The sequence below is a fragment of the Syngnathus acus genome, chromosome 1, assembly GCF_901709675.1.
Source record: "Syngnathus acus chromosome 1, fSynAcu1.2, whole genome shotgun sequence".
Classification (NCBI taxonomy): domain Eukaryota; kingdom Metazoa; phylum Chordata; class Actinopteri; order Syngnathiformes; family Syngnathidae; genus Syngnathus; species Syngnathus acus.
Genome location: NC_051087.1, coordinates 11192547 through 11215449, shown reverse-complemented (window position 1 = coordinate 11215449; position 22903 = coordinate 11192547). Strand labels below are relative to the sequence as shown.

The following is a 22903-nucleotide window of genomic DNA, read 5'->3' as shown; positions in this document are numbered from 1 at the left end:
TTTAATGTAAGTACTTCTGATACTACAAATTGTAAAAGAAATTGGTGCAGACAAAAAGATCATTGTTGTTTGAAATGATGAGCCCCTTGGCCTTAGAGTAAACGGAAATAAAGGGTAGTTTGCTTTATTTGATAGAGCAAAGGCAGAGCCTGCAAAGGTTGGAATATTACTACATTTCTGAAACTCAGTATTCATGTAAAAATGTACACTATATTGAATGAATGAGGATAGAGATGTGATATAGCACATTTTAAGTCCATGTAACAAAGAAAACATTTATTGTATTCATTACTTGTCTTTTATAGCTTCCTACCAACGGATCCCTATGGGAAGTGTTCATCAACTTCAGCAAAAATACATTTGTCCAGTGGGAGACAATAATACCTCTATTTTCATACGACAGTGAACAAGCCTTCTTTGAGATGTTGGTTCCCACGACAGACACTGTCCGTTATGGCTATCTGATGGAGAAATTGCTTTCAGTAAACCATTCTGTACTCTTCACTGGCTCTACAGGAGTAGGGAAGGCAAGTAGTAACAATAAAACAACTAAAAAACAGTTTCAAAAGGATAGATGTTTATCATTATTATGATTTTGATTTTCTTTTTGTATTAATAGCACTGCTTGTGCCCAGTGGGCATTTGGCTTAGTTTGCAGCAACTCTGTTTTGTACTACCCACTGCCGTTTTGACATTTTTCAGAATCTTCTCATGTTTATGGTGCCTCAAATTGAATTTGCCTTAAACTGTAAAAACCCTGAACAAGGTTGTGTCTTTTACAGTCTGTGATAGCTCGAGGCCTCCTCAACGGTATCCAGGAAAGTAGGGGCTACATTCCTGTCTATATCAACTTCTCTGCTCAGACATCTTCTGCCCGCACACAAGAAATCATTGAGTCTAAGCTGGAGAAAAAGAGAAAAAACATCCTTGGTAAATAGGACAGAACACTCATTCACACACCACATTTTGATAAATTAAAAAAAAAAGAATATCGGTTTTACAACCACATAATACCTTTAGTTTGTCTGTTTACACAATCATTTAATTTAGTAATTGTGGTTGTCAGTTTCACTCCTCAGTAAACACTCAGTCAAAACATGAATATTCCTTGTGATCTCTTTTCACTCATTTTATTGACTTAATCCTCTTCCCTGTCACTGTGCATAGGTGCACCTAAGGATAAGCGGATAGTGGTGTTTGTGGATGATCTGAATATGCCCAAATTGGACAGTTATGGCTCCCAGCCCCCCATTGAACTTCTACGTCAGTTCCAGGACTTCTCTGGATTTTATGACAGGGAATTTTTCTTCTGGAAGGAGATTCAGGTAAACTATTGTGCAAATGAGCTATGAACAATTTTAAAGGAAAAAATTAGAGGCTGCTTCCCTGCCTTGGCACTTCTTCATTCTCTTCTCCAGGACATGACTATTGCCGCGGCATGCGCTCCACCAGGAGGAGGACGTAACCCTGTGACTCCCCGCTTCATTCGCCACTTCAGCATGCTTTGTCTGCCCACACCTTCAGACCAAAGCCTCAAACAGATAATTATTGTCAGGATAGACATCACACAAACACACGCATAATGCAATAGTGTTCTTCACGCTTCATTATCTTTTTTCCCCTCGATTCTTGTCCAGGCAATCTTGTCTGGTTTTCTCAAAGAGTTCACTCAACCCGTGAAGGACTGTGTAAAACAGATTGTGGATTCAGCTGTGGAGATTTACAACCGCTTGATGGTGGATCTGCTTCCAACTCCAGCCAAGTCTCACTATGTCTTCAATCTCAGGGACCTCTCCAAGTGCGTCCAAGGTGAGCATTGAGTATACAAAAATACATCCTAGCCTACAGTTGTGTGCATATATTTTTCCAATTTCATGCTTTTTGATTGAACCATGCTCATTCCCTAAACCTTGGTAAATTCCCAGTCCCCGCAGTAGCCCTTTGTCCAATGCCATACCTTGTCACAATGTCTCACTCTTGTTTCTAATCGCAAGTATTCAAACCGCGATAGGCTAGGAAAAAATAATTAAAAAATGCTAACATAAACCTGATTACCATGTTTATCACAACATAACTTTAGGCTGCTATCAACTTCAATGACAAGCAATGACCAGGTATTTGCTGTTTTTGTTTGTTTGTTTGTTTGTTTGTTTGTTTGTTTGTTTGTTTGTTTGTTTGTTTGTTTGTTTGTTTGTTTGTGCATTCTTTTTTTCTACATTTCTTAAGAACAAAAAAAATAAAACAAAAAAAATTGGTTTATAAAAAAACAAAATCACTTAAGGCTGCTGAAGATTGGTTGTGCACATTGATTCTTGTATTTTATGTTGGTTTGCATTCAGCACTTATGTGTCATATTTGGACGATTATATTTATGTAAGAAAGCCTTTGGAATGAAAAGAAAAAACTCTAGTTTTTTTGGTTCTGTCTTTCAAGCTCATTGTTGTATCAGGACAGTAAGTGGTCCTATGTGCTCCCTGAGTGAGCGCTGATGAAAAATTGTGACCCCCTCCAGCATTCAAATCACCAATGCCTGCTTTGGAGATTGAATCCTCTCAGAGTCAATTGCAGTGCCTTATATCGAGATGTTTTGCTTTTTTTTTTCCCTCAGACACGTTATTGAAATTTGGGGGGGGGGGGGGGCAATGGATTTCCTGTCACTGACAAAAACTCCTGATTGATCACTTAAGTGTCATTGCCATGCAGCAAACAAATCTAGTCCTGTAATTATGGCACATTTTGCCTCTTGTGCACTGATGCTTACTTACAAAGAGAAATAATATAGTATAAATATAATACATGCAGGTGAGTAGATTACAAAAGCTTCACAATCAACTTTGATGAAGTAAGTATTCAAGATGTTTGAGTAAATGACTGACAAATTTCTGGTGAAATAAATAAATTATGATACTGATATAAAATACAAGGGTAATAAGAGCTTAGGCTTCCGATTGAAATTCTTTAATGAAGCCCAGCGATCTTACTGTCCTCACATGTATGGTTATATGCATATGAAGTCTCTCCTTGTCTGTATTTCAAGGAATGCTACAATGTGAAGCAAGTCAAATTATAGAGAAGACTCAGATTTTTCGTCTATTCTGCCACGAATGTCAGCGGGTTTTCCATGATCGACTCATCGATAACCAAGATAAAGAGTATTATAACACCATCGTTTGCGAGACAGCCAGTAAGAACGGTCACACTTGATCCACTTGAAACACGCACATATCCAGATTTGGGTCATCATTGTTCTCATACTTGTTACAGAATACTCCACCTTTGACTCATGTCTCTTTTTTTCAGCCAAGTATTTTAGCATTAACTTGGATCCCTCATACTTTGTAAACGAGCCCATCATATTTGGGGACTTTATCAAGGTATGATGCTTCACACAGACCCAGACACCCCCCACCCCCATTTTCAGACCAAAGGTCCTCTGTATTAAAAAAAAAAGAGAAAGATCTAAACATGTTATGCTATTAGGTGGGTGCAGAGAAAGAAGAAAAACAGTATGAAGACCTTCCAGACCTGGATAAGATCCAAGCTGTTCTTCATGACTATTTGTGTGACTACAACATGACTTACTCCAAGGAGAGCAAGTTGGTATTCTTCCAGGATGCCATTGAGCATGTTTCCAGGTATTTGTGGACAAGCAATTCCTTCACGCTGATCTTGTTTGTGATTGGGGATGCAATATTTGCTGATACTGTGCTCATGGGACTGTCCATCCATTCATTTTCTATACCGCTTGTCCCCACGGGAGTCGCGGGCGTGCTGGAGCCTATCGCAGCAGTCATCGGGCAGTAGGCGGGGGACACCCTGAACCGGTTGCCAGCCAATCGCAGGGCACACACAGACGAACAGCCATCCGCACTCGCACTTATACGTGCAGTGCTCAATTGGCCTATCAAGCATGTGTTTGGGATATGAGAGGAAACTCACGCAGGCACGGGGAGAACATGCAAACGCCACACAGGGAGGGTGGAATCAAACCCGCATCCTCCTAACTGTAAGGCGGACGTTCCAACCAATGTCCACCGTGCCGCCTTGATTGGACTGTAACAGAGAAAATATGTTGAGTTTATAAATGCAATGCAAGCCCAATGATTCTACTTTTTCAATACTTCAAAACAATGCAGCATTGGTTCATGCCATGGGGATGTAGAAAGTAAAACTAAAAAACAACACACATTATGTTTTGTATCACAAAACTCAATTGGAAAAATAATATTTGGTACAGTATGGCATTTGGTATTGTTAAGCAAATCCACCGTTCCTTGTCCACTTTTATCATACCATCGAAATACTTAATGTATTCCCCTTTTTTAAAGAAATACTTTCCCTTGTTATTCATATAAAGCATAAAAACCAAAGCCATTGTTGTATCAAACACATTTTCTACTCTGACAAGAGTGGACAAAAACACTATTCCTTGTCCACTTTTGTCACACCATTAAAATGCTTAATTTATTCCCCTTTAAAAAAATATTCAAGAAATACATCCACTTGCTATTCATGAAAAGCAAACCCACTGTTATTCAAACACATTCCCGTCCACCCTGACAAAAAAGGACAAAAAACACTGTCCACTTTTGTCATACCATTTAATTCTCAATTTATTCACTTTTAAAAACTATTCAATAAATACATTCACTTGTTTTTCACAAAAAGCAAACCCACTGTTCTTCATATAACATTTTAGTCTTCCTTTCCGTACCTGACCAGTGAATGACCTCTTACTTGAAATTCAGTCCCCTCTAAATGTCATTCTAAACCACAAATATATCTGCTGTCCTATTCTAAAAATGATTTTGCTTATTGGACTTTCTAGAATTGCTCGAATGGTTCGCCTGGAGCGAGGCAACGGCTTGCTGGTCGGAGTGGGGGGCACGGGCAAGCAGTCACTCACTCGATTAGCATCTCACATTTGTGAGTACCAATGCTTTGAGATTGAACTGAGTCGAGGCTACAACTACGACAGCTTCCACGAAGACTTGAGGAGACTCTACAGGATGGCTGGGGTGGAAAGGAAAGATACAGTTTTCCTTTTTACAGACACTCAGGTATGACTAAAAGGAAAAGCAAGAAGTTATGCACAACTTGAGTAGTTCACCTCTAAACCGGCATGTTTTAGATTGTTGTGGAGGAGTTTTTGGAGGATGTCAACAACATGTTGAACTCCGGTGAAGTGCCCAACCTCTTTGAAAAAGATGAGCTGGAACAAGTGCTTGCTGCAACCCGCCCAAAAGCCAAAGAAGCTGGAATCAGTGAGGAGAACAGAGACGAGGTAAAATCAGATGCACATACTCAATCAAAGAAATATCCCAATCATTCATTAGGTATAGGTACCGTATGTTTTTTAAACAAGTGATTCACTGTCTTTACATGATGCAATATGTCATATATGTCATATCTGGCATTCTGACCATTTGGCCGTGGCTAACGTGTGTTTGTGATCTTCAGGTGTTTCAGTATTTTATTTCTCGTGTACGGGAGAAGCTGCATATTGTGCTGTGTATGAGTCCAGTCGGTGATGCCTTCAGGTCCCGCTGTCGCATGTTCCCCTCACTGGTCAATTGTTGCACTATTGACTGGTTTGTGGAGGTATGTTAAAATCACTATCATTTCTGACCATGGCAATTCATTTTTCACTTTTTGGATTATTGTGATTGAGTCGAAGAAGCATTTTTGTATACACACAACCACCTTTGTAACATTATCTGTGCCATTCTGTAGTCTTATTTCAATCAAATTGACCATATACTTAAATATTAAACTGCATCAAGTCTGTGACCTATTGAAAGTTTTACATTCTTCTTTGAGAATGTCCTTAAAGCCCCTAAAGTCCACAAACCGCTGCTGAATTGTGCTTGTCCCTGAGCTGTTGTCTTTCTGTGCTGTTTTTGTCTAGTGGCCCCGTGAAGCTCTGCTTTCTGTCTCTCGGGCCTTTTTCCACAGTGTGGACTTTGGAACGGAGGAACTCAAGCATAGCTTCTCAGATTTGTGTGTAGAGACGCATGTCAGTGTTTCTGTCATGGCTGAGAGATTCTACTCAGAAGTTAGACGTCGATATTACACTACGCCCACCTCCTACTTGGAACTCATCAACCTGTACCTGTCCATGCTAGACAACAAGAGGATGCAGCTAGTGCTTGTAAGGCAAAGCCCAAAAATGAATGAACGAATGAATGAACGAAACAAATGAATGAACGGACTAACGTACAGATGGATGAATGAATAAATTAATATTTTTCCAGATCAAAGTGGCCCACTAATATATTATAACCTCAATTAATTATCACTTTGCCGTGTCCATTTAAATAGGCAAAGGACCGTGTGAAGAGTGGTCTTACTAAGCTCCTGGAGACCAATGTACTTGTGGCCACAATGAAAGTGGAACTTTCTGCTCTGGAACCACTTCTCAAACAGAAAAGTACGGACGTGGATGCTCTGATGGAAAAATTGTCTGTTGACCAAGAGAGTGCTGATGAGGTACAGTATTTCACCCATTAATTATGGTGCCATGAAATGTATGAATTTTCATAACAAGGTTTTAGTGTATTTGATTTGATCTTTTGAAACTTACAGACACGTAGGTTTGTGAAAGAAGAAGAGGCAATAGCAAAAGTCAAAGCTGAAGATACTCAGGCGATAGCTGATGATACCCAAAGAGACCTGAATGAGGCTCTGCCTGCCCTGGAGGGAGCTAACCAGGCTCTCAATTCTCTGGACAAAGCTGACATTTCTGAGCTCAAAGTGTTCACCAAACCTCCTGACATGGTCATGACTGTCATGGAGGCTGTCTGCATCCTGCTCAATTACAAGTATGTGTGCTTTCTTTCTTTCTTTCTCTCTCTCTCTCTCTCTCTCTCTCTCTCTCTCTGTCTCTGTCTCTGTCTCTGTCTCTCTCTCTCTCTCTCACTCTCTCACTCTCTCACTCTCTCACTCTCTCACTCTCTCACTCTCACTCTCTCCTCCCTCTCTCTCGCTGTCTGTCTCGTTCTCTCTTTGTCTGTCTCTTGCTCTCTCTTTGTCTGTCTCTTGCTCTCTCTTTGTCTGTCTCTTGCTCTCTCTCTCTGTCTGTCTCTCGCTCTCTCTGTCTCTCGCTCTCCTTCCCTCCCTCCCTCCTCTCAATTAACAATTAAGATTCTGGGGCAAGTTAGGGTTATATACCAACTATAATTAATGAAAGAGGGTTTTGTTTGTGAATTATTATTATCATGTCTCATAAAGAGTATCAGAATAAGGATACACTTTAAAATGTATTATTTCATGGGAAATATTCTCGCTAATTTTGGCTAATTTATACAATACACAGCGATGTTGACAGGCGTCTTGCTCAGCCGCTTCCTTAATACAATGTGGCATTTTCCTAGGTAGAGTTTGATTAATCTGTGCCGTTCTTGAAATTTTCCAGCATCAATATTGACGGAAGGTAAATGAATGAATAATTAAATCCGATATATTTGACATTTTGATGTTAGATGAGGAATCCGGCAGGGCTGACTCACTTGCGCTTGGCCTGCCCCCCCCGTTCCTCCCCTACGGCGCCTTATTAGGGTCACCTCGTGATTTAAAAAAATAAAAAATAAGAGAGGACAGATTTACAGCCATAGGCAAGCGGTCTGGCAAGTGCAATAGCAAGTGGTGGGTGCAAGGGACGGTGCAGTCAACAACTTAACATCATACCCGTTCCCAACATGGCGTTGTGCATTAAAATAAACCACGGGGATTATTTTGGCAAATACAAGACAAGACACAAAAATGTGAATACCTGATATTTTTCAAACTTTATTGAACAATTTTGCTCTTTTTAACCATCAATTTTTACCTGGACAGACCGGACTGGCCCAATGCCAAAAAGTTACTGGGTGATTCCAATTTCACCCGATATCTGACAGACTACGACAAGGACAACATTAAGCCTCAAGTCTTGGCTAAACTGCAGAAATACGTGAACAACCCTGACTTTATACCCGAGAAGGTCTGTTTCCATTTTTCGTCTTTTTTTTTTTAGTTTTATAGTTTTGAGTAATAACTACTTGGTTGATATAGTTTGCACTTGACAATGTCACAAGTTTACGGCTTCTTGGTGTATATGCCATTAAAATGTACCTTTGCATTTTTGAACTGATGAATGTATTTATCTTTTTGTTGGCTTTTAAGGTGGAAAAAGTCTCCAAAGCATGCAAATCAATGTGTATGTGGGTTAGGGCTATGGACATATACTCGAGAATCCTCAAGGAAGTTGGTCCAAAGAGAGAAGCATTTGCCAAAGCACAGGTCAGCAATTTAGTATACAGGACAGGCATGCCTAATCTCATTGGAGCTGTATGCATTCACCTAAAACAGCTTAGTTTCACGTCCCTCACGGTCTCCCGTTTCTGCAAACTCAATTATACCTACACGTCCAATATAGTCGGAGCTGGAAATCACAATGGCAACCCTGATGGAAAAGCAACAACTGCTCCAGAGTGTGGAAGACAAGATCAGGGTTCTACAGGAATCATATGACAGCAGCCTTAATGAAAAGCAGGATTTGGGTGATTGCCATGTCTTTTGTACCTGTATCTCTATTAAGCTGATTTTTTTTACTATCTAATTTTCTCTGTCTCGTTTTCACAAAGTTAACACTATGGCAGTGACACAGGCTCGATTGACCAGAGCAGGAAAGCTAACATCGGCTTTAGGTGATGAGCAAGTGCGTTGGGAGCAAAGTGTTGCCACATTTGATCAACAGATCATCGATGTCGTAGGCAATGTCTTCATCGCCGCTGCTTGTGTGGCCTACTATGGAGCATTCACGTCTCACTATAGAAAACTGGTAGGAAGAGTCTCCTAATTTTCTTTTTAGGATGCTGTAACTTAGGATATGAGCAGCCATGAACACCATAGCTGCAGTTTTACACAATAAAAATCCTACTCTGCGCATTACACATAATGTATGTATGTACAGTGGGGCAAAAAAGTATTGTGCAAGTTCTCCCACTTGAAAAATGAGAGATGCCTGTAATTTTCATCATCTTGCACTGTCCCTGTGACGCATAATAAAAAAGTTGGACCAAATTAATATATTCAAGTTTTCACATTTGCCATTTTCCATAGCTTGTTGATGAGTGGATACTACAGTGCCAGAACTTGAAAGTACCCATAAGTTCCAGCTTCAGCCTAATCAATATTCTGGGTGACCCATATGTCATTCAAAAATGGAATAATGAAGGTCTGCCACGAGACACGGTCTCCACAGAAAATGGAATACTGGTGAATGAGGGTCGCCGCTGGCCTCTCATGATTGACCCACAGGATCAGGTGAATTATAAGTGTCCTTGACCTCCAGTATACAGTTTTGAGCATTACACTGAATAGTTTGTCTTTATTAATTTTGCGTCACCCAAAACGAGACATATAAAATCCGTAGTATTGCACCAGTAGACTTGCTGCCAGAATTAATAATTTATGTACCCATTTAAATGTTTACACGATCTTACATTACTAATTATTCCTTAACTTCCACTGACACAGTGACAGCGTGGAAATCTCTTTGACATTCTGTCACACTAACAGCTGGAATTTGTGTTCACTTATTATTCCATATTCAAACATACCTTTTTAAATATGTCCCTTTTTCTTCATTAGGCTAACCGATGGATACGCTCAAAGGAAGCCAAGCATGGACTAAAAGTGATCAAGCTCACTGACCCAAATTTTCTTCACAAGCTAGAAAACGCCATCCGTATGGGCATGCCTGTTTTGCTGGAGGAGGTAGAAATTATGTTGAACTTTGCACCTTCCATGTCAGATTGAAACATCCAAAATTGATCATAAAAATGCATTGAAAATTGTTGTCTTTTATTGATTCCATGAACTATTGTTGCAAAAATAATATTACCAAATTTACTACAATTCATGCAGACTAACTACAAAACTAAGTTAGGTCAAAAAGTATTTTGGACAATCAAAGAGATTAGTTTAATGATTGAAATAAACATCTCATTTTAAAAGAAGTTGAACAGTGAGCTAAACTATGGATACAGATTTGGCTAAAATATAAATAATAAATTATACAGCTAAAATGGATTATGTCGGCAACCTTTCTTTAGTAATGGCATTAATCAAGAGCCACTTGTATCAGAATGGTGGAAAACAGATATATGGCTGCTAATTGGAACAGGCTCACTGGTGTTGAGTGAAAATTTTTTGGCTGACAGAAAAGTAGAAAAAAAAACTGCCAAGGCTATACGCTCCACTCTCAAAATGGCAAAAACTCTGCCATTGTCCAAATACTTCTGGATCATGCTCATACATCTCTCCAAAGTGGAATGACATAAATGTTTCAACTTGCATATCTACATTTGTGTTTTCTTCTAGTTAAAGGAGACCCTGGATCCTGCTCTGGAACCTGTTTTGCTGAAGCAGACATTTATAGCGGGTGGACGGACTTTGATCCGACTTGGTGACTCAGATATTGACTATGACAAAAATTTCCGATTCTATATGACAACTAAAATGGCCAATCCGCACTACCTACCAGAGGTAGTGACAGCACATCGTATCACATTTTGACACAGTTTCATTCATTTTAAGTTTGATTGAGGAGTTGAGTTTTTTTGTTTCCCTGACAATTGGTGATTTTTTTCCCCCAAACAAATAGATCATCATAAGGCATATGTGAGCAATGTGTCTGACAATGTTTTTGTTGTTATTGTTTTAATATGTACGCATTTACCTTTCAGGTGTGTATCAAAGTCACAATTATTAACTTCACTGTGACTAAGTCTGGCTTAGAGGACCAACTGCTTGGGTATTGCACTATTACACTAACATTAGAAAAAAAAAAAGCTTGCAGCTGTATTTTGTTGTAATAAACAGTAAAGCAGTGTATTCCATCACATTCTGCCAAATATTTGATCTCCTCCATCCATTCTCTTCTCAGCGATGTGGTATGCCTGGAAAGTCCACACCTGGAAGAGCAGCGAAACGATCTGGTTGTACGTATCAATAATGACAGGATCCAGCTGAAAGACATTGAAAATCGCATTCTGAAGCTTCTCTTCACTTCTGAGGGAAATATACTTGACAATGAGGAGCTTGTTACCACTCTCCAGGAATCGAAGGTAAAGTAAACCTGAGTTTGAGAAAAAATATAATTAACTACTTTGGTGTTTAATCTGACATCAATTTATTAGATTAATTCCAATTTAGAATTTCTGAATCTATTCCACAATTTAATTTCCCTCCCAAAGGAGTGAAGGCATATTCTAATTTTGTTTGTCGACTGAAAACATTTGAATTTGATTTGATTTCATTTGATTTGTCTAGCTGTTGTCTTCCTAGCGGTGCTGAAAATGTTTGTTTCAAATTCTGAATAAAGCCAAATAAAATCTGAAATTGACTCCAGCACGCCCAAGACCCCCATGGGGACAAGCAGCACAGAAAATGGATGGATGGATGGATGGATGGATGGATGGATGGATGGATGGATGGATGGATGGATGGATGGATGGATGGATGGATGGATGGATGGATGGATGGATGGTATTTTGTCAAACTCATGATTTGATGCCAAACCCAAATTTTGAAGTCGCAGATATAGAAGAATTAGCCACACGTTTCAATGTAGCATATACTATGTATGTGCGCATGTGCGTGCTTCTCCAAATCTTCAATGTTACTGTGATCTTATTCTAATCCACCATTTTTTTAATGATTTTCAATCTTGTTCAGGTGACATCAGCAGCTATAAAACAACGACTGGGGGAGGCAGAGGCCACCGAGCTCATGATTAATAATGCAAGAGAGGGTTACAGATCTGTAGCCACCCGAGGCTCTGTCCTGTTCTTTGTCGTTGCCAGCCTCTCTGAGATTGACCCAATGTACCAGTTCTCACTCAAGTACTTTAAACAAGTGAGAAAGACTGCATTTGCTGTATATTAAAGCCATGGAAAAAATGGGATTTATATATCATGAGGACCACATAAATATTGTATATAATATTTGTCTCTTTTCATCTGGCCAACTAGCTCTTCAACACCACCATTGAGGCATCTGAAAAAAGTGACGTGTTGGAGGAGCGTCTCCAGATCCTACTGGACCAAATCTTACTCAACTCCTATATCAATGTTTCCCGGGGCCTGTTCGAGCAGCACAAACTCATCTACAGCTTCATGTTGTGTGTTGAGATCCTGAAGCACTGTGGTGAAATCTCAGAGGCGGAGTGGCAGAATTTCATTAGGTCGACTGCAGGCATGGAAAAGGTGAGCTTGGAAGCATTACACTTAAAATAGCTTGTTGAAAAACCTCCTGCAATTTTAGGGTAAAATAAATATGTTGAATCCTGTCATGTGTCATCTGTGACAAGAACAAAAGGCCAGTGAGGAAAATAAATTAAGGCATTCTGTGGAGTGTGCAGCGATAAAGGTCCATTCTTTAATGGGTGGTTAATGAGAAAAGATTTTCATCTAATTTGGTTACCATGTATTCTCACAAAGAGAAGAAAATAAAACTTGTTTTTTTCCAAATTCTCTCAATAACAAGAAATCTTTATATCTTCCCACGCTTATACTTTAATTAAGTTTTTATTTGTCACAAAACTACATTTAGCTTCTCTGCCTTGGCTGCTTTGTTGGCTGCAGATTTAAGGCAAACCTGTAAGGAGGAAGAATAATATTTGAGTTTTATAATCAAAAATGCTCTCCTAATTCCGATGTAATATACTCACATAAAGAAATAAAATTAAAGCTTTTCAGATTTTCGAAATACAATTTCCTGTTTTAGAGAGATTAACTGAAATGTGACTCAGTTTTCCTGGAATCCTAGAGCTAAAACTAGATTAGTTTGTAGATTAGATTAGAACACTGCAGGCATGGGGAGGTAGAGATGGTGTTGGAGCTCTGTGCCGATGATCTTCCCAGCTGTTTTAATGAGCCGCTGGATGCGTTCCTCCCAAGCATTCATGCAGTTGGAGAACCACACAACTGCACAGTACAGTATGACTACACTCTCTCAATTGCGCAACAGTAGAAAATTACTGGCATCTTGTTTTCTAAATTTGGACACTGTTTATGTTACTAGCACAGTCTTGTGACAATGTTTGCATTGATCTCAGAGGAACCCACTGACTCACAGTGATGCTTTCCTGCTCATGAGGGAAATGATTTGCTGATCAGACTTCCAAAAGTCTAAAACTATATCTTTTTGATGTTCAGTTAAAATCATGCACCCGACCTGCCATGCCATTTGGTCCTGTAGTTTTGGTGCAATTGACATCATGCAAGCAGAATCTGACCTTGTGGGAATGGGCGTGGCATCTTCAGATTTTCTGACCTTGTTCTCTGTCAAACTGGGAATCAAACTCATTCGACTCGTCCTTCTCCCCTACTGGATGTGATCTTTGTGTTCTCTGATATGGCCTTTATGCCCTTGCTCCTTTTTGTGTCGTTGAAGTGATGTTTCACATGGTGCCTTTTGAATTTGTAGATATATGCCTCTTGTCAATCCTGCTCAGACTTCTCGAACACAACAAATACATTTGCTATGATAATAAGGAGCACTAGAGGGAATTTGAATTTACAAATAAATTGATTTGATGTCAGTCACAAGTGCTAACTATTCTGCTGGTTGGAGAATCTTTCATGAATCTGATCAAAAGTCCCCCTGCTAGTAAAAGCTTCTGTGGCCACCCCTAGAATTCTAAAAGGGTGCATTTCCATGGTCATTTGGTCTCTAGTGAAACCCATCTTCTACGTGAGGAGAACCACAGAGAAGCTTGTAAAAGGTACTCTTGACTTGATGGACCGGTTTGGACACAATAATTGTGGCCTGCGAGTGGAAGTATTGCATTCGTATGCTCATATTAGTCAACAAAACTGGTCTGAGGAGACGGTGTGACTGGTGGCTTTATTATCATCCTAATAGTGTATTTCCTCTTCTGTTTCTCACTTCTGTGTGCGATTGTCTTCTACGTACATCCATCAACGTCACTTCTTCTGCGATATAGGTGGTATTTATGTATGTGGATGTTGATAGTCAGACAATCTAATTATCCCTGGTTTCATATCTCATAGGAATATCCAGAGCAACCAGAAGTCCCATGGCTAAATGAGTATTATTGGGAGACAAGTTGTGAATTGGAGGATTCACTGCCATGCTTCAAGGGCATCTCCAAAGAAATCATTGCTACACACATCCGTGTTAAGCTCGGTAAAGTTGCACCCCATCTCTGATCAGTACTATGTTTCTTTCGTATGAAAAGATTTTCAGTCTTACTTAGTCCCTTTTACCTATATTTAGGAAGTTTTGAGACATCTTTTAATCCAGAAAATTGGGAGGGCTATGTCTCAGAGTTGCCCCCTCTTGATACATCAGAAGAGGGAAAGCAAAAAGATGGAATCCGAGGCCACTGGAATGAAAGACTGACTTCTTTTCAGAAGTTAGTTCTTATCAAGAGCTTCATGGAAGAGAAGGTAGGTTAGAATCATCAGTGTATAATTTAATTATTAGGGAAATTTTACTTCACTTTCTTTACGACGTTACCAGTTTGAGTTCTCAATTGTCATGGATACTGATACCAAGTACCAATATCACTTGAACTTTTGATACATAAAATGTCCCCCCCCAAAAACAGTAACAAAGAAGTATATTATAATTTATAGTTCCTCATCGTAAAATGGCCTCAAGAGAGCTGTCGCGAGTACCAATACGTTGAAATCAGGTTGGCATTGGTACTCGCCCATTCGTAATAATTGTGACAGTATCGTAAAGTGTAATTCATGTCTAGTGTCACTGGAGAGACGTTTCGGCCCTTCAAATGACACAATCAGCTTTTCAAAGTACCTACTTTTTATCTTCCACTACGATGAGACTTTCAAAACAGCCTTGAGAAATGTAAACCGTATTCTGTATGTGTGGTCTTAATGATCCTCAAAATGTACCATCCTTGGCAACAATAAAAACTGTTGATTACAAGAACAAGACGAGGCTTATCTGAAAGCTGTTTTGTTCTTCTCAGTCAATTTCTGTTGTTGCACACAATTAAGTTTTATTTGTCAACCACTGAATGGACTGCAGTGTCTTGAGTTTCATCCACACTAGCTATCGTCTTTATCCAGTTGAAAATTTGAGGCTCAGCTACCAAACTAATATCAAGATTAAATATTGTGTAATTTGTATCATTCTTCCTTGTCCAGGTTGTTTTTGCAGCGACAGAATTTGTAATTGTCAGCTTGGGAAAGCAGTTTGTGGAAAACCCTCCAATTGATTTGGCTAATCTGTATAATGACATGTCCCCATCCACGCCGCTGGTTTTCATCCTCAGCACCGGATCAGACCCTATGGGTGCCTTCCAGCGTTTTGCAAAAGAGAGGGGTTGTCTTGAAAGGTAAAATCATGTACAAGGTGGTGTAAGTAGATCTTCCATGTGACTCTCACGAGTAACAATGTCATTCATTTGTCTGCTGCATTACACTTAAATGCAAACATTAATGTCCATGTAGAAAATGCTGTGTAAGAAAAACATCAAGCTACTTGGAGATGGCCTGATAGCCTTTGTCTTCTTGCCGTTATTCTTGTTTATTATTTTCTTTCTAATCTCCTAAAACAACTCCTTCACTTCTGGTCCATGTTGAGTGTGGCACAGTCTTGTGACTTCTCTTACCATGTCACTAAACGGCACATTGACTACTTGCTACCCTTTTAATTGGCCGACTGGCAGGTTACAAGTTTGAAGACACACCTCGGTTGAACATACCTTATAGTCTTTTAACGTTTTCCAGGGGTACCATCATTTTTGTCCAGGCGTATTTCAAGAGTTCATTTTTTTAAATAATTCTGTTGAACCACAATTCAAAATAAATATTTTAATTGCATTTTCATTTATTATTAAGTCAAATTATTTATTTCTGTGCCAACTGTGGAGGGCTTTCTGTCATTAATAGAGGGCCACCAACAATATCCTCTGCATGTAAAACCAGTCACGCCAATTCTTTTACAGGGTTTTTAGGATGTGATACAATAAAGATTATTTTAAACTAATATACAGTATATACAACCATGTATTAAAGTAATATTTTTTCTCTAACTATCAGGGTTGAGTCCATTTCATTGGGTCAAGGACAGGGGCCAATAGCAGAGAAAATGATTAAATCAGCATTAGAAGATGGAGGCTGGGTTTTCCTGCAAAACTGTCATTTAGCAGTCTCTTGGATGCTCGCTATGGAGGAGATCATTAAGACCTTTGCTGAGCCCGGTTTGTGTAACACACTATCACATACACCCTCTTCAACTGATATTATTTTACCTTGCTCTCTTATACCATGCGGCCATGTATGTAACATTCACCCTCTTTCCTTTTACTTCTCTTAGCCATGGGATAAAATATCAGAACTCTTGCCACACTTATTTTATTTTTCTTGTGGTGTATGTTGTGTATGTTGAGTGAGGCGTTCTTTTACTCCACAGACACGTCAATCCATGAGAACTTCCGTTTGTTTCTCAGTTCCATGCCTACCAAAGTGTTTCCGGTTACAGTGCTACAAAACTCTGTCAAGGTAAACATTACTTGAATATTAAGTGTATTAGAGAGAAACTAAAGTGGAATACAATAACTTAATCCCATTTAGATTTAAGAGTGTTAATAGTTGCCACTTATGCCTACTGCATATTGTCTCTTTCTTTATGGTTGCATTGTAATGATAAGACAAAACAAAGAATTATTAGGAAACAAATATTTATTATGTAATTATTGATACTGTTTGCTTGTGTTTTATTCTTCAAGGTGACAAATGAACCTCCTAAAGGTCTGCGGGCCAACATTCGTCGGGCCTTTACCGAGATTTCTCACGATTTCTTTGAAGACCACTTGCTGGGGCTGGACTGGAAGAAGATGGTCTTTGGAATCTGCTTTTTCCATGCAGTCATTCAGGTTCAAAAACAGCAATGATGCTGTATTTTCGTATTTTACTCTCTGTTGTATGCCGTCAAATGTTGACCTCGTTCATATGCACTTCAGGAGCGCAAAAAGTTTGGTCCTCTTGGTTGGAACATTCCTTATGAGTTCAGTGACAGTGACAGGGAGTGTGCTCTGCTCAACCTGAACCTCTACTGCCAAAGTACCACTATTCCCTGGGATGCTCTCACATACATCACGAGTAGGTGAACTCTAATATATGACTGCTTCACAAGTACTGTGTTTCAAACTCTGAAATATCCAACTTAATTGCTGCAATGTGATAATTGTTGGATTTATTTTCACATAACTGTGTCCACCTGATCCACCAGTCAGTATATGACCTTAATTTATGAAACTATATCAAGGTAATTATAATTCATGTTTTATAATAATGAAATAAGTCACTGATGTTGTTGTTCACTCACTGCACAGCATTGGCTGAGGTCCCATTCAGTGACATGAATGTTAATGTCTGTCTCTGCACATTATTGACTGGCGACCAGTCCAGGGTATAGTTCCCATCCGCGTTAGGATAAGTGGCACAGAGATTGGATGAATTCATAAATATGCTAATATTCTACATGCACCAAAGGAATCATGTCAAAATAATCCAACATGATCCTTCTCATGATCCATTCTGAGCAAGAAGAAGCAAACTGGTCAAATGTCAATGTGTATTCCCAGGTGAGATTACATATGGAGGCAGAGTGACAGATGTCTGGGACCAACGCTGCCTCAGGACAGTCCTAAAAGGATTCTTTTCTCCTAAAACTCTGGGCCCGTGCTACACCTTCTCTGAATCAGGTACTTCTTAAATTTCCATTTGGCCTGTGACTGTTCACACTTACTAAAATTATGTGCATATAAATTATTCAGTTGTGTTTGAAATAATATCAGCGTGTTTAAAAATGTGAGTAAAGCTCAAAATCCTTATCGTACTTTTTATTTCAATGCATCATGAAAGATGCACATTATATTCAAACTCTAACTTTTAGAAAATGTATTGATTTTTTTAAGTTACACTACAGATCACAACGAAAAATTTGTATTGGATAGCTGTTTATCCAACCACAGCTTCCATGGCGTTAACTAACTTCTCAAGTCAAGTCAAGTTGACTTGACTTGACTTGACTTAACTAACTTCTCGCACTTGATAACGCGTATTTCTGATGATGATGCGGTATGATGGTCTGTTGATAATCTATGACTCTACTCAACCTACTGTTGAATGATTTTGCCATAAAGCAGTACAATTTATACCAAAACGGGGATCGATTTTGTCATGTTGAACTGCTGTTATTCTAAACACAACTGTATGCTCCTCTGTTTTAATAATTTCTCCTGCTCATTAGGTATCTACTATGCCCCCGCATTGGACTCAATGGATTTATATATAGAGTACATTGAGAATCTTCCCATCATTGATGATCCTGAGATCTTTGGCATGCATGAAAATGCTAACCTGGCCTTCCAGGTATGGAGCTAAAAAAAACAAAGGACTAAAACAAAGGACACAAGTAGGAATTGTCCTGGTCATTGTGAAGTTATGTCATAGCCACTTAACTAACCATTAACATTTTTGTTGTACACATCCATGAGTTAATTTAGTATACTTGTTGTGTTTAATGGAATTTCAAATAAACAGTCACACTAATTCGAAAATAAAAAAGCAAGAACAAATGGGCACATTCAAAACAGAATTTTCAATCTGTAATTGAAATGTACGTTAAATTAAAAGATAAACTATAAAAAACTTTTGCTCAATTACCTCCTCCCTGTACTGTAAATGTGTTTGTCTCCACAGCGTCGAGAAACCATGATTCTGATCAACACCATTCTGGATGTTAATCCTCGCTCTTCAGCCCAACTCGGAGCCAAAAGCAACGACGAGATAGTGTGCGAACTTGCCGACGCTATACTTGCTAAGCTACCTGGTACAAAGACACATTTTTTGCCAATTAGTATTTTTCTGTAATGGTTAGAAAAGGCTTTAAGATGCATTATTAAGGCAGAGTTGTGTTTCCACGAACACAGTACATGTCTGATATGTTTTTGTGTGTTTTTCAAGAGCGCCTTGACATGGATGTGGGGCTTGAGTCTCTTTTCGACAGAGACAATAACGGTCGTGTCAACTCCCTAACTACTGTGTTGGGCCAGGAGGCCAACAGATTCACCAAATTGGTCCGCTTACTCAGGGTGATGATGAAAATGATTTTTTTTCAGGAATAGTTTGAAAGTGGCAAATTAATTACCCAAAATGTAATTAACTTTATTTGATTTGCATCTCTATTTTTGCTTATGGAGCAGCAGTTCATAAATTGGAGGGATATGCTTTAATTGATGAAGGAATTTGGAAAAGTTGTAGGAATTAAGGAAATTAATTACCGATACATGTAATGTAAATTCGATCAAATACTTTTTGGTGTTTCCAGGTGTCTCTCGTAACTTTGCAGAAGGCCATTGGAGGTCTAGTGGTGATGTCCGAGGAGATGGACCGGATGTACACGAGCTTTGTTAACAACAATGTTCCTGCCCACTGGTCCAATGGATCCTACCCATCTCTAAAAGGCTTGGCTTCCTGGGTCAAAGACCTGTACCTCAGGATCTACTTTGTTGAGGTTTTTTTTATGTCTTGATTCCCAGAGAGTATATTCCAACGCTTGTGTTTTGTTACAAGCATTATACACACACATTCTCAACACCTATGAACACTGCATTCTGTGCCAGTGGTCATTTTAACAAAATTGAATTGGATTGAACAGCGCTGCAATCACAGCAGCCAAACACTTGTCGTCTTCGTCCCCAAGCAGTCTTGAATCCGCAAACCTCCACTTCCCAGATCAGATACTTCAGGACTAATGTGTTCCTGTCTCTTTTTTGGGACAGAAAAATTATCAATTTTCCAAACCGCTTATCCTCACAAGGGTCGCGGGCATGCTGGAGCCTATCCCAGCTGTTTTAGGGCGGTAGGTTTGGGACACACATACGTGTATATATATATAAAAACACACATTTATTTGATGAGAAAAGTCTCACATTTGAAAACGTCGCTTTCTTTTTACACAAATATTTAAATGGCAGATCCAAGGAAGAAGATCATTTTGTAAAATAACTCGAGACTATACATTTTACACATACTCTGTGCCAATTAAACCACTCTCGGTTTCTTTCATATGCAGGTAGATATACTGGTTCATATTGAGAACATTACATGAGTCATTTGAAAACAAGTTAATTTATCTATTTTTAACTCCTCTTAGACTTGGATCACACAGGGCCACCCCAAATCTTTTTGGATATCTGGATTCTTCTTCCCTCAGGGCTTTCTAACTGGTATGCCACTGCTACCCTAAAAACATTTCCTTTAAATGCTTTAATATACCGTGTCCATGATAGTAAGGCAAATTTCAAAACTGACAGAATATATTCGTTGTGGTATGGTTATTGATGCTATAAGTGTTGCGTTTGTAAAAATACAGTTTAAAAAGTATTCATAAAGACTGAAGAGTATTCTAAGGCCAACAAAAGAGTGTTTAATGGAAAGACACTTTTCAAGCTAACACGAATGTTCTCTCCTAACTGTTGACATGTAGCAGTCCTGCAGAATCACGCCCGACAGTACAATTTGCCCATCGATGAGCTGAACTTCCGCTTCAACGTGGTCCCTGTGTACAGGGACCAGATCGCTGTGGCCGAGGCTCTACGCAATCTGAACAGCAACTCTGAACTCCCCATGGATTTGGAGGTACATTTTAAATTACCATATTTTCCAGATTATAAAACGCTACTTTTGCACAAGCTTTGAAACCTGCGCCTTATAGTCGTGCGGCTTTATTATGATTTTTATGATATTGTATAATTTGTGCATATTCTCTGCGGTTTATAGTAAAGTGTGCCTTATATATGGACAAAACTAGATTTTCCACAAATTTTAGCTGATGCATTTTATATTCGGATGCAGTTTATAGTCCAAAACTTACTGTATTTGTTTTTGGGGGGGGACGTAAAAATCATTCTTCTATAAAATATCTGAATGAAATACTTGATTAAAAGTATTTCAGAGAAAATAACTTTAGTTAAAGTGAGTCATTTTTTACACTACATTACAATTTATTAGCATATTCAATAAAATATGTTGTTGATTAAAAGTATTCAATTACCGTAATTTTCGGACTATAAGTCGCACCGGAGTATAAGTCGCACCAGCCATAAAATGCCCAAAAAAGTGAAAAAAACCCATATATATGTATATAAATCGCTCCTGAGTATAAGTCGCCCCCCCACCCAAACTATGAAAAAAAAACGCGACTTATAGTCCGAAAATTACGGTATATGACATTTACTTAAGTATTGGAACTAAAAGTATGAAAAAGTGAGTGGTTAGAATTTCAATTACGATAAATGATATTGTTCTGCAATTTTTGACTTCACGTTCATATTTTATTGAGTTGTTAGTCTATTTTATATCATTTTATGGGTGGGGTATTTCAATATATTTTATTTACTGGCCATGCTGATTTGAAAAAAAAAAAGATTACTCACCACTCAGAGCTTCAATAGTTTCCTACTTTCACTCAAGTATACAGTGATCCCTCGTTTTTCGCGGGAGATGCGTTCCAGAATCACCCTGTTAAGTAAGCACATACATTTACGTAAATCCCAGTTCATGGTGGGTGATACATTCTGGACATATCTGCAATATGTGGAAAATCTGTGAGCAGAGCAGAATTAAATGTCAATGTCTTGTGTAGAGATTTGACTAAAAAAAGTGAACAGTTATTTGGAGGCTCCTGGTTTTGCCACTACGCAATTTTATGAATGCATTATTGAATGAGTTCCAAATACAGCACAATTACCAACGTTTCTTATTTGTGGATGCAGTTGCCAACGCCTGAGAACGGCGTGCTTGTACATGGCATGTTCATGGATGCGAGTCGCTGGGATGATGACAACATGGTGATTGAGGATTCGTTACCTCGAGTGATGAATGGCATTCTTCCAGTGGTGCACTTTGAGCCACAACAGAACTACGAGCCCGAGCTTGAGCTCTACCATGCGCCACTGTACAAGACCTCAGCTAGGGCAGGAACTCTTTCCACCACAGGTGCATACTTCATACAAGTTCCTCACATGTAATGCCTGAAGTACACGTCAAAATTGATTTATTTCCATTCTTCACTTTTCTCTTTTTCTAGGACACTCAACTAATTTTGTTGTGACTGTAATGCTTCCATCGAACAAATCAAGCGACTATTGGATATCCAAAGCATCTGCTCTGTTGTGCCAATTGAATGACTGAGTTTTTTTTTTTCCTAATTTAGGGACACATTTTCTGAGTGTTAAATAAATGTAAGAAATGTAAGAAATACCACAATATAGTGGTTTCAGTCATAGATTTCAATCATTGTCTCTTTCATTGATGTTCATTTTGGTACCAGGTAAAGGTATGAATGATCCAAAAACAGTTTTCAGTTGAAAACGTACTTTTCAAGTAAATGCTTGTGAGCCGTACATCCTGATCCTTTCCCCACACATTGAATTAGTATACTCAAGCTATCCAGTCACTATTTGTGGAAAGCTGCTGGATATATATGCTTGATTTACGTATGCAAGATTTAGAGTAATATGTTTTGCCTCAGGAAATGAGAAAAAATAGATGTTGGATTCCATAAAGCATACAATACATGGATAAAGCAAGCTTACTAAGTAGACGAGCAAGTTTTTCTTGCTAACAAGCAGAAGCGCTGTACGGAGTGCTGATCATCAAATTAGGAAATGCTTCTGCCACAACCTCCATGTGCAGCAGCTTCCTATTTGTGTCGCTTAGGGCATGCTGTGCAAACACATTGGATGTGTGCTTCCACCTCAGTGCTATGGCAGAGAGCTGACAAACACAATCTTTGTCATATAGGCGTACACACTTACATAGGCACACACACACATCTTTATTTCTACCATCCA

At 38.9% G+C, this 22903-nt stretch overlaps 1 protein-coding gene across 1 annotated transcript in view; it reads left to right on the top strand.

Moving 5' to 3' along the window:
* Window positions 1-22343, top strand: part of dnah6 (dynein, axonemal, heavy chain 6) — a 37773-nt gene extending 15430 nt beyond the window's left edge. The window contains exons 40-80 of the mRNA XM_037245953.1: window positions 306-527; window positions 783-930; window positions 1168-1325; window positions 1419-1550; window positions 1638-1809; window positions 3038-3184; window positions 3301-3374; window positions 3481-3635; window positions 4829-5060; window positions 5132-5284; window positions 5461-5601; window positions 5909-6151; window positions 6322-6489; window positions 6586-6821; window positions 7837-7981; window positions 8164-8280; window positions 8417-8540; window positions 8625-8821; window positions 9103-9306; window positions 9634-9759; window positions 10366-10530; window positions 10731-10798; window positions 10931-11111; window positions 11722-11901; window positions 12018-12251; window positions 14061-14196; window positions 14287-14459; window positions 15183-15373; window positions 16080-16240; window positions 16453-16541; window positions 16769-16915; window positions 17003-17141; window positions 17627-17746; window positions 18295-18416; window positions 18747-18876; window positions 19011-19138; window positions 19375-19560; window positions 20203-20275; window positions 20536-20687; window positions 21824-22046; window positions 22138-22343. Of these exons, the coding sequence (XP_037101848.1) occupies window positions 306-527; window positions 783-930; window positions 1168-1325; window positions 1419-1550; window positions 1638-1809; window positions 3038-3184; window positions 3301-3374; window positions 3481-3635; window positions 4829-5060; window positions 5132-5284; window positions 5461-5601; window positions 5909-6151; window positions 6322-6489; window positions 6586-6821; window positions 7837-7981; window positions 8164-8280; window positions 8417-8540; window positions 8625-8821; window positions 9103-9306; window positions 9634-9759; window positions 10366-10530; window positions 10731-10798; window positions 10931-11111; window positions 11722-11901; window positions 12018-12251; window positions 14061-14196; window positions 14287-14459; window positions 15183-15373; window positions 16080-16240; window positions 16453-16541; window positions 16769-16915; window positions 17003-17141; window positions 17627-17746; window positions 18295-18416; window positions 18747-18876; window positions 19011-19138; window positions 19375-19560; window positions 20203-20275; window positions 20536-20687; window positions 21824-22046; window positions 22138-22241 (6396 nt within the window). The 3' untranslated portion in view covers window positions 22242-22343. The remainder of the gene's footprint in view (window positions 1-305; window positions 528-782; window positions 931-1167; window positions 1326-1418; window positions 1551-1637; window positions 1810-3037; window positions 3185-3300; window positions 3375-3480; window positions 3636-4828; window positions 5061-5131; window positions 5285-5460; window positions 5602-5908; window positions 6152-6321; window positions 6490-6585; window positions 6822-7836; window positions 7982-8163; window positions 8281-8416; window positions 8541-8624; window positions 8822-9102; window positions 9307-9633; window positions 9760-10365; window positions 10531-10730; window positions 10799-10930; window positions 11112-11721; window positions 11902-12017; window positions 12252-14060; window positions 14197-14286; window positions 14460-15182; window positions 15374-16079; window positions 16241-16452; window positions 16542-16768; window positions 16916-17002; window positions 17142-17626; window positions 17747-18294; window positions 18417-18746; window positions 18877-19010; window positions 19139-19374; window positions 19561-20202; window positions 20276-20535; window positions 20688-21823; window positions 22047-22137) is intronic.
* Window positions 22344-22903: the final 560 nt, after the last annotated feature.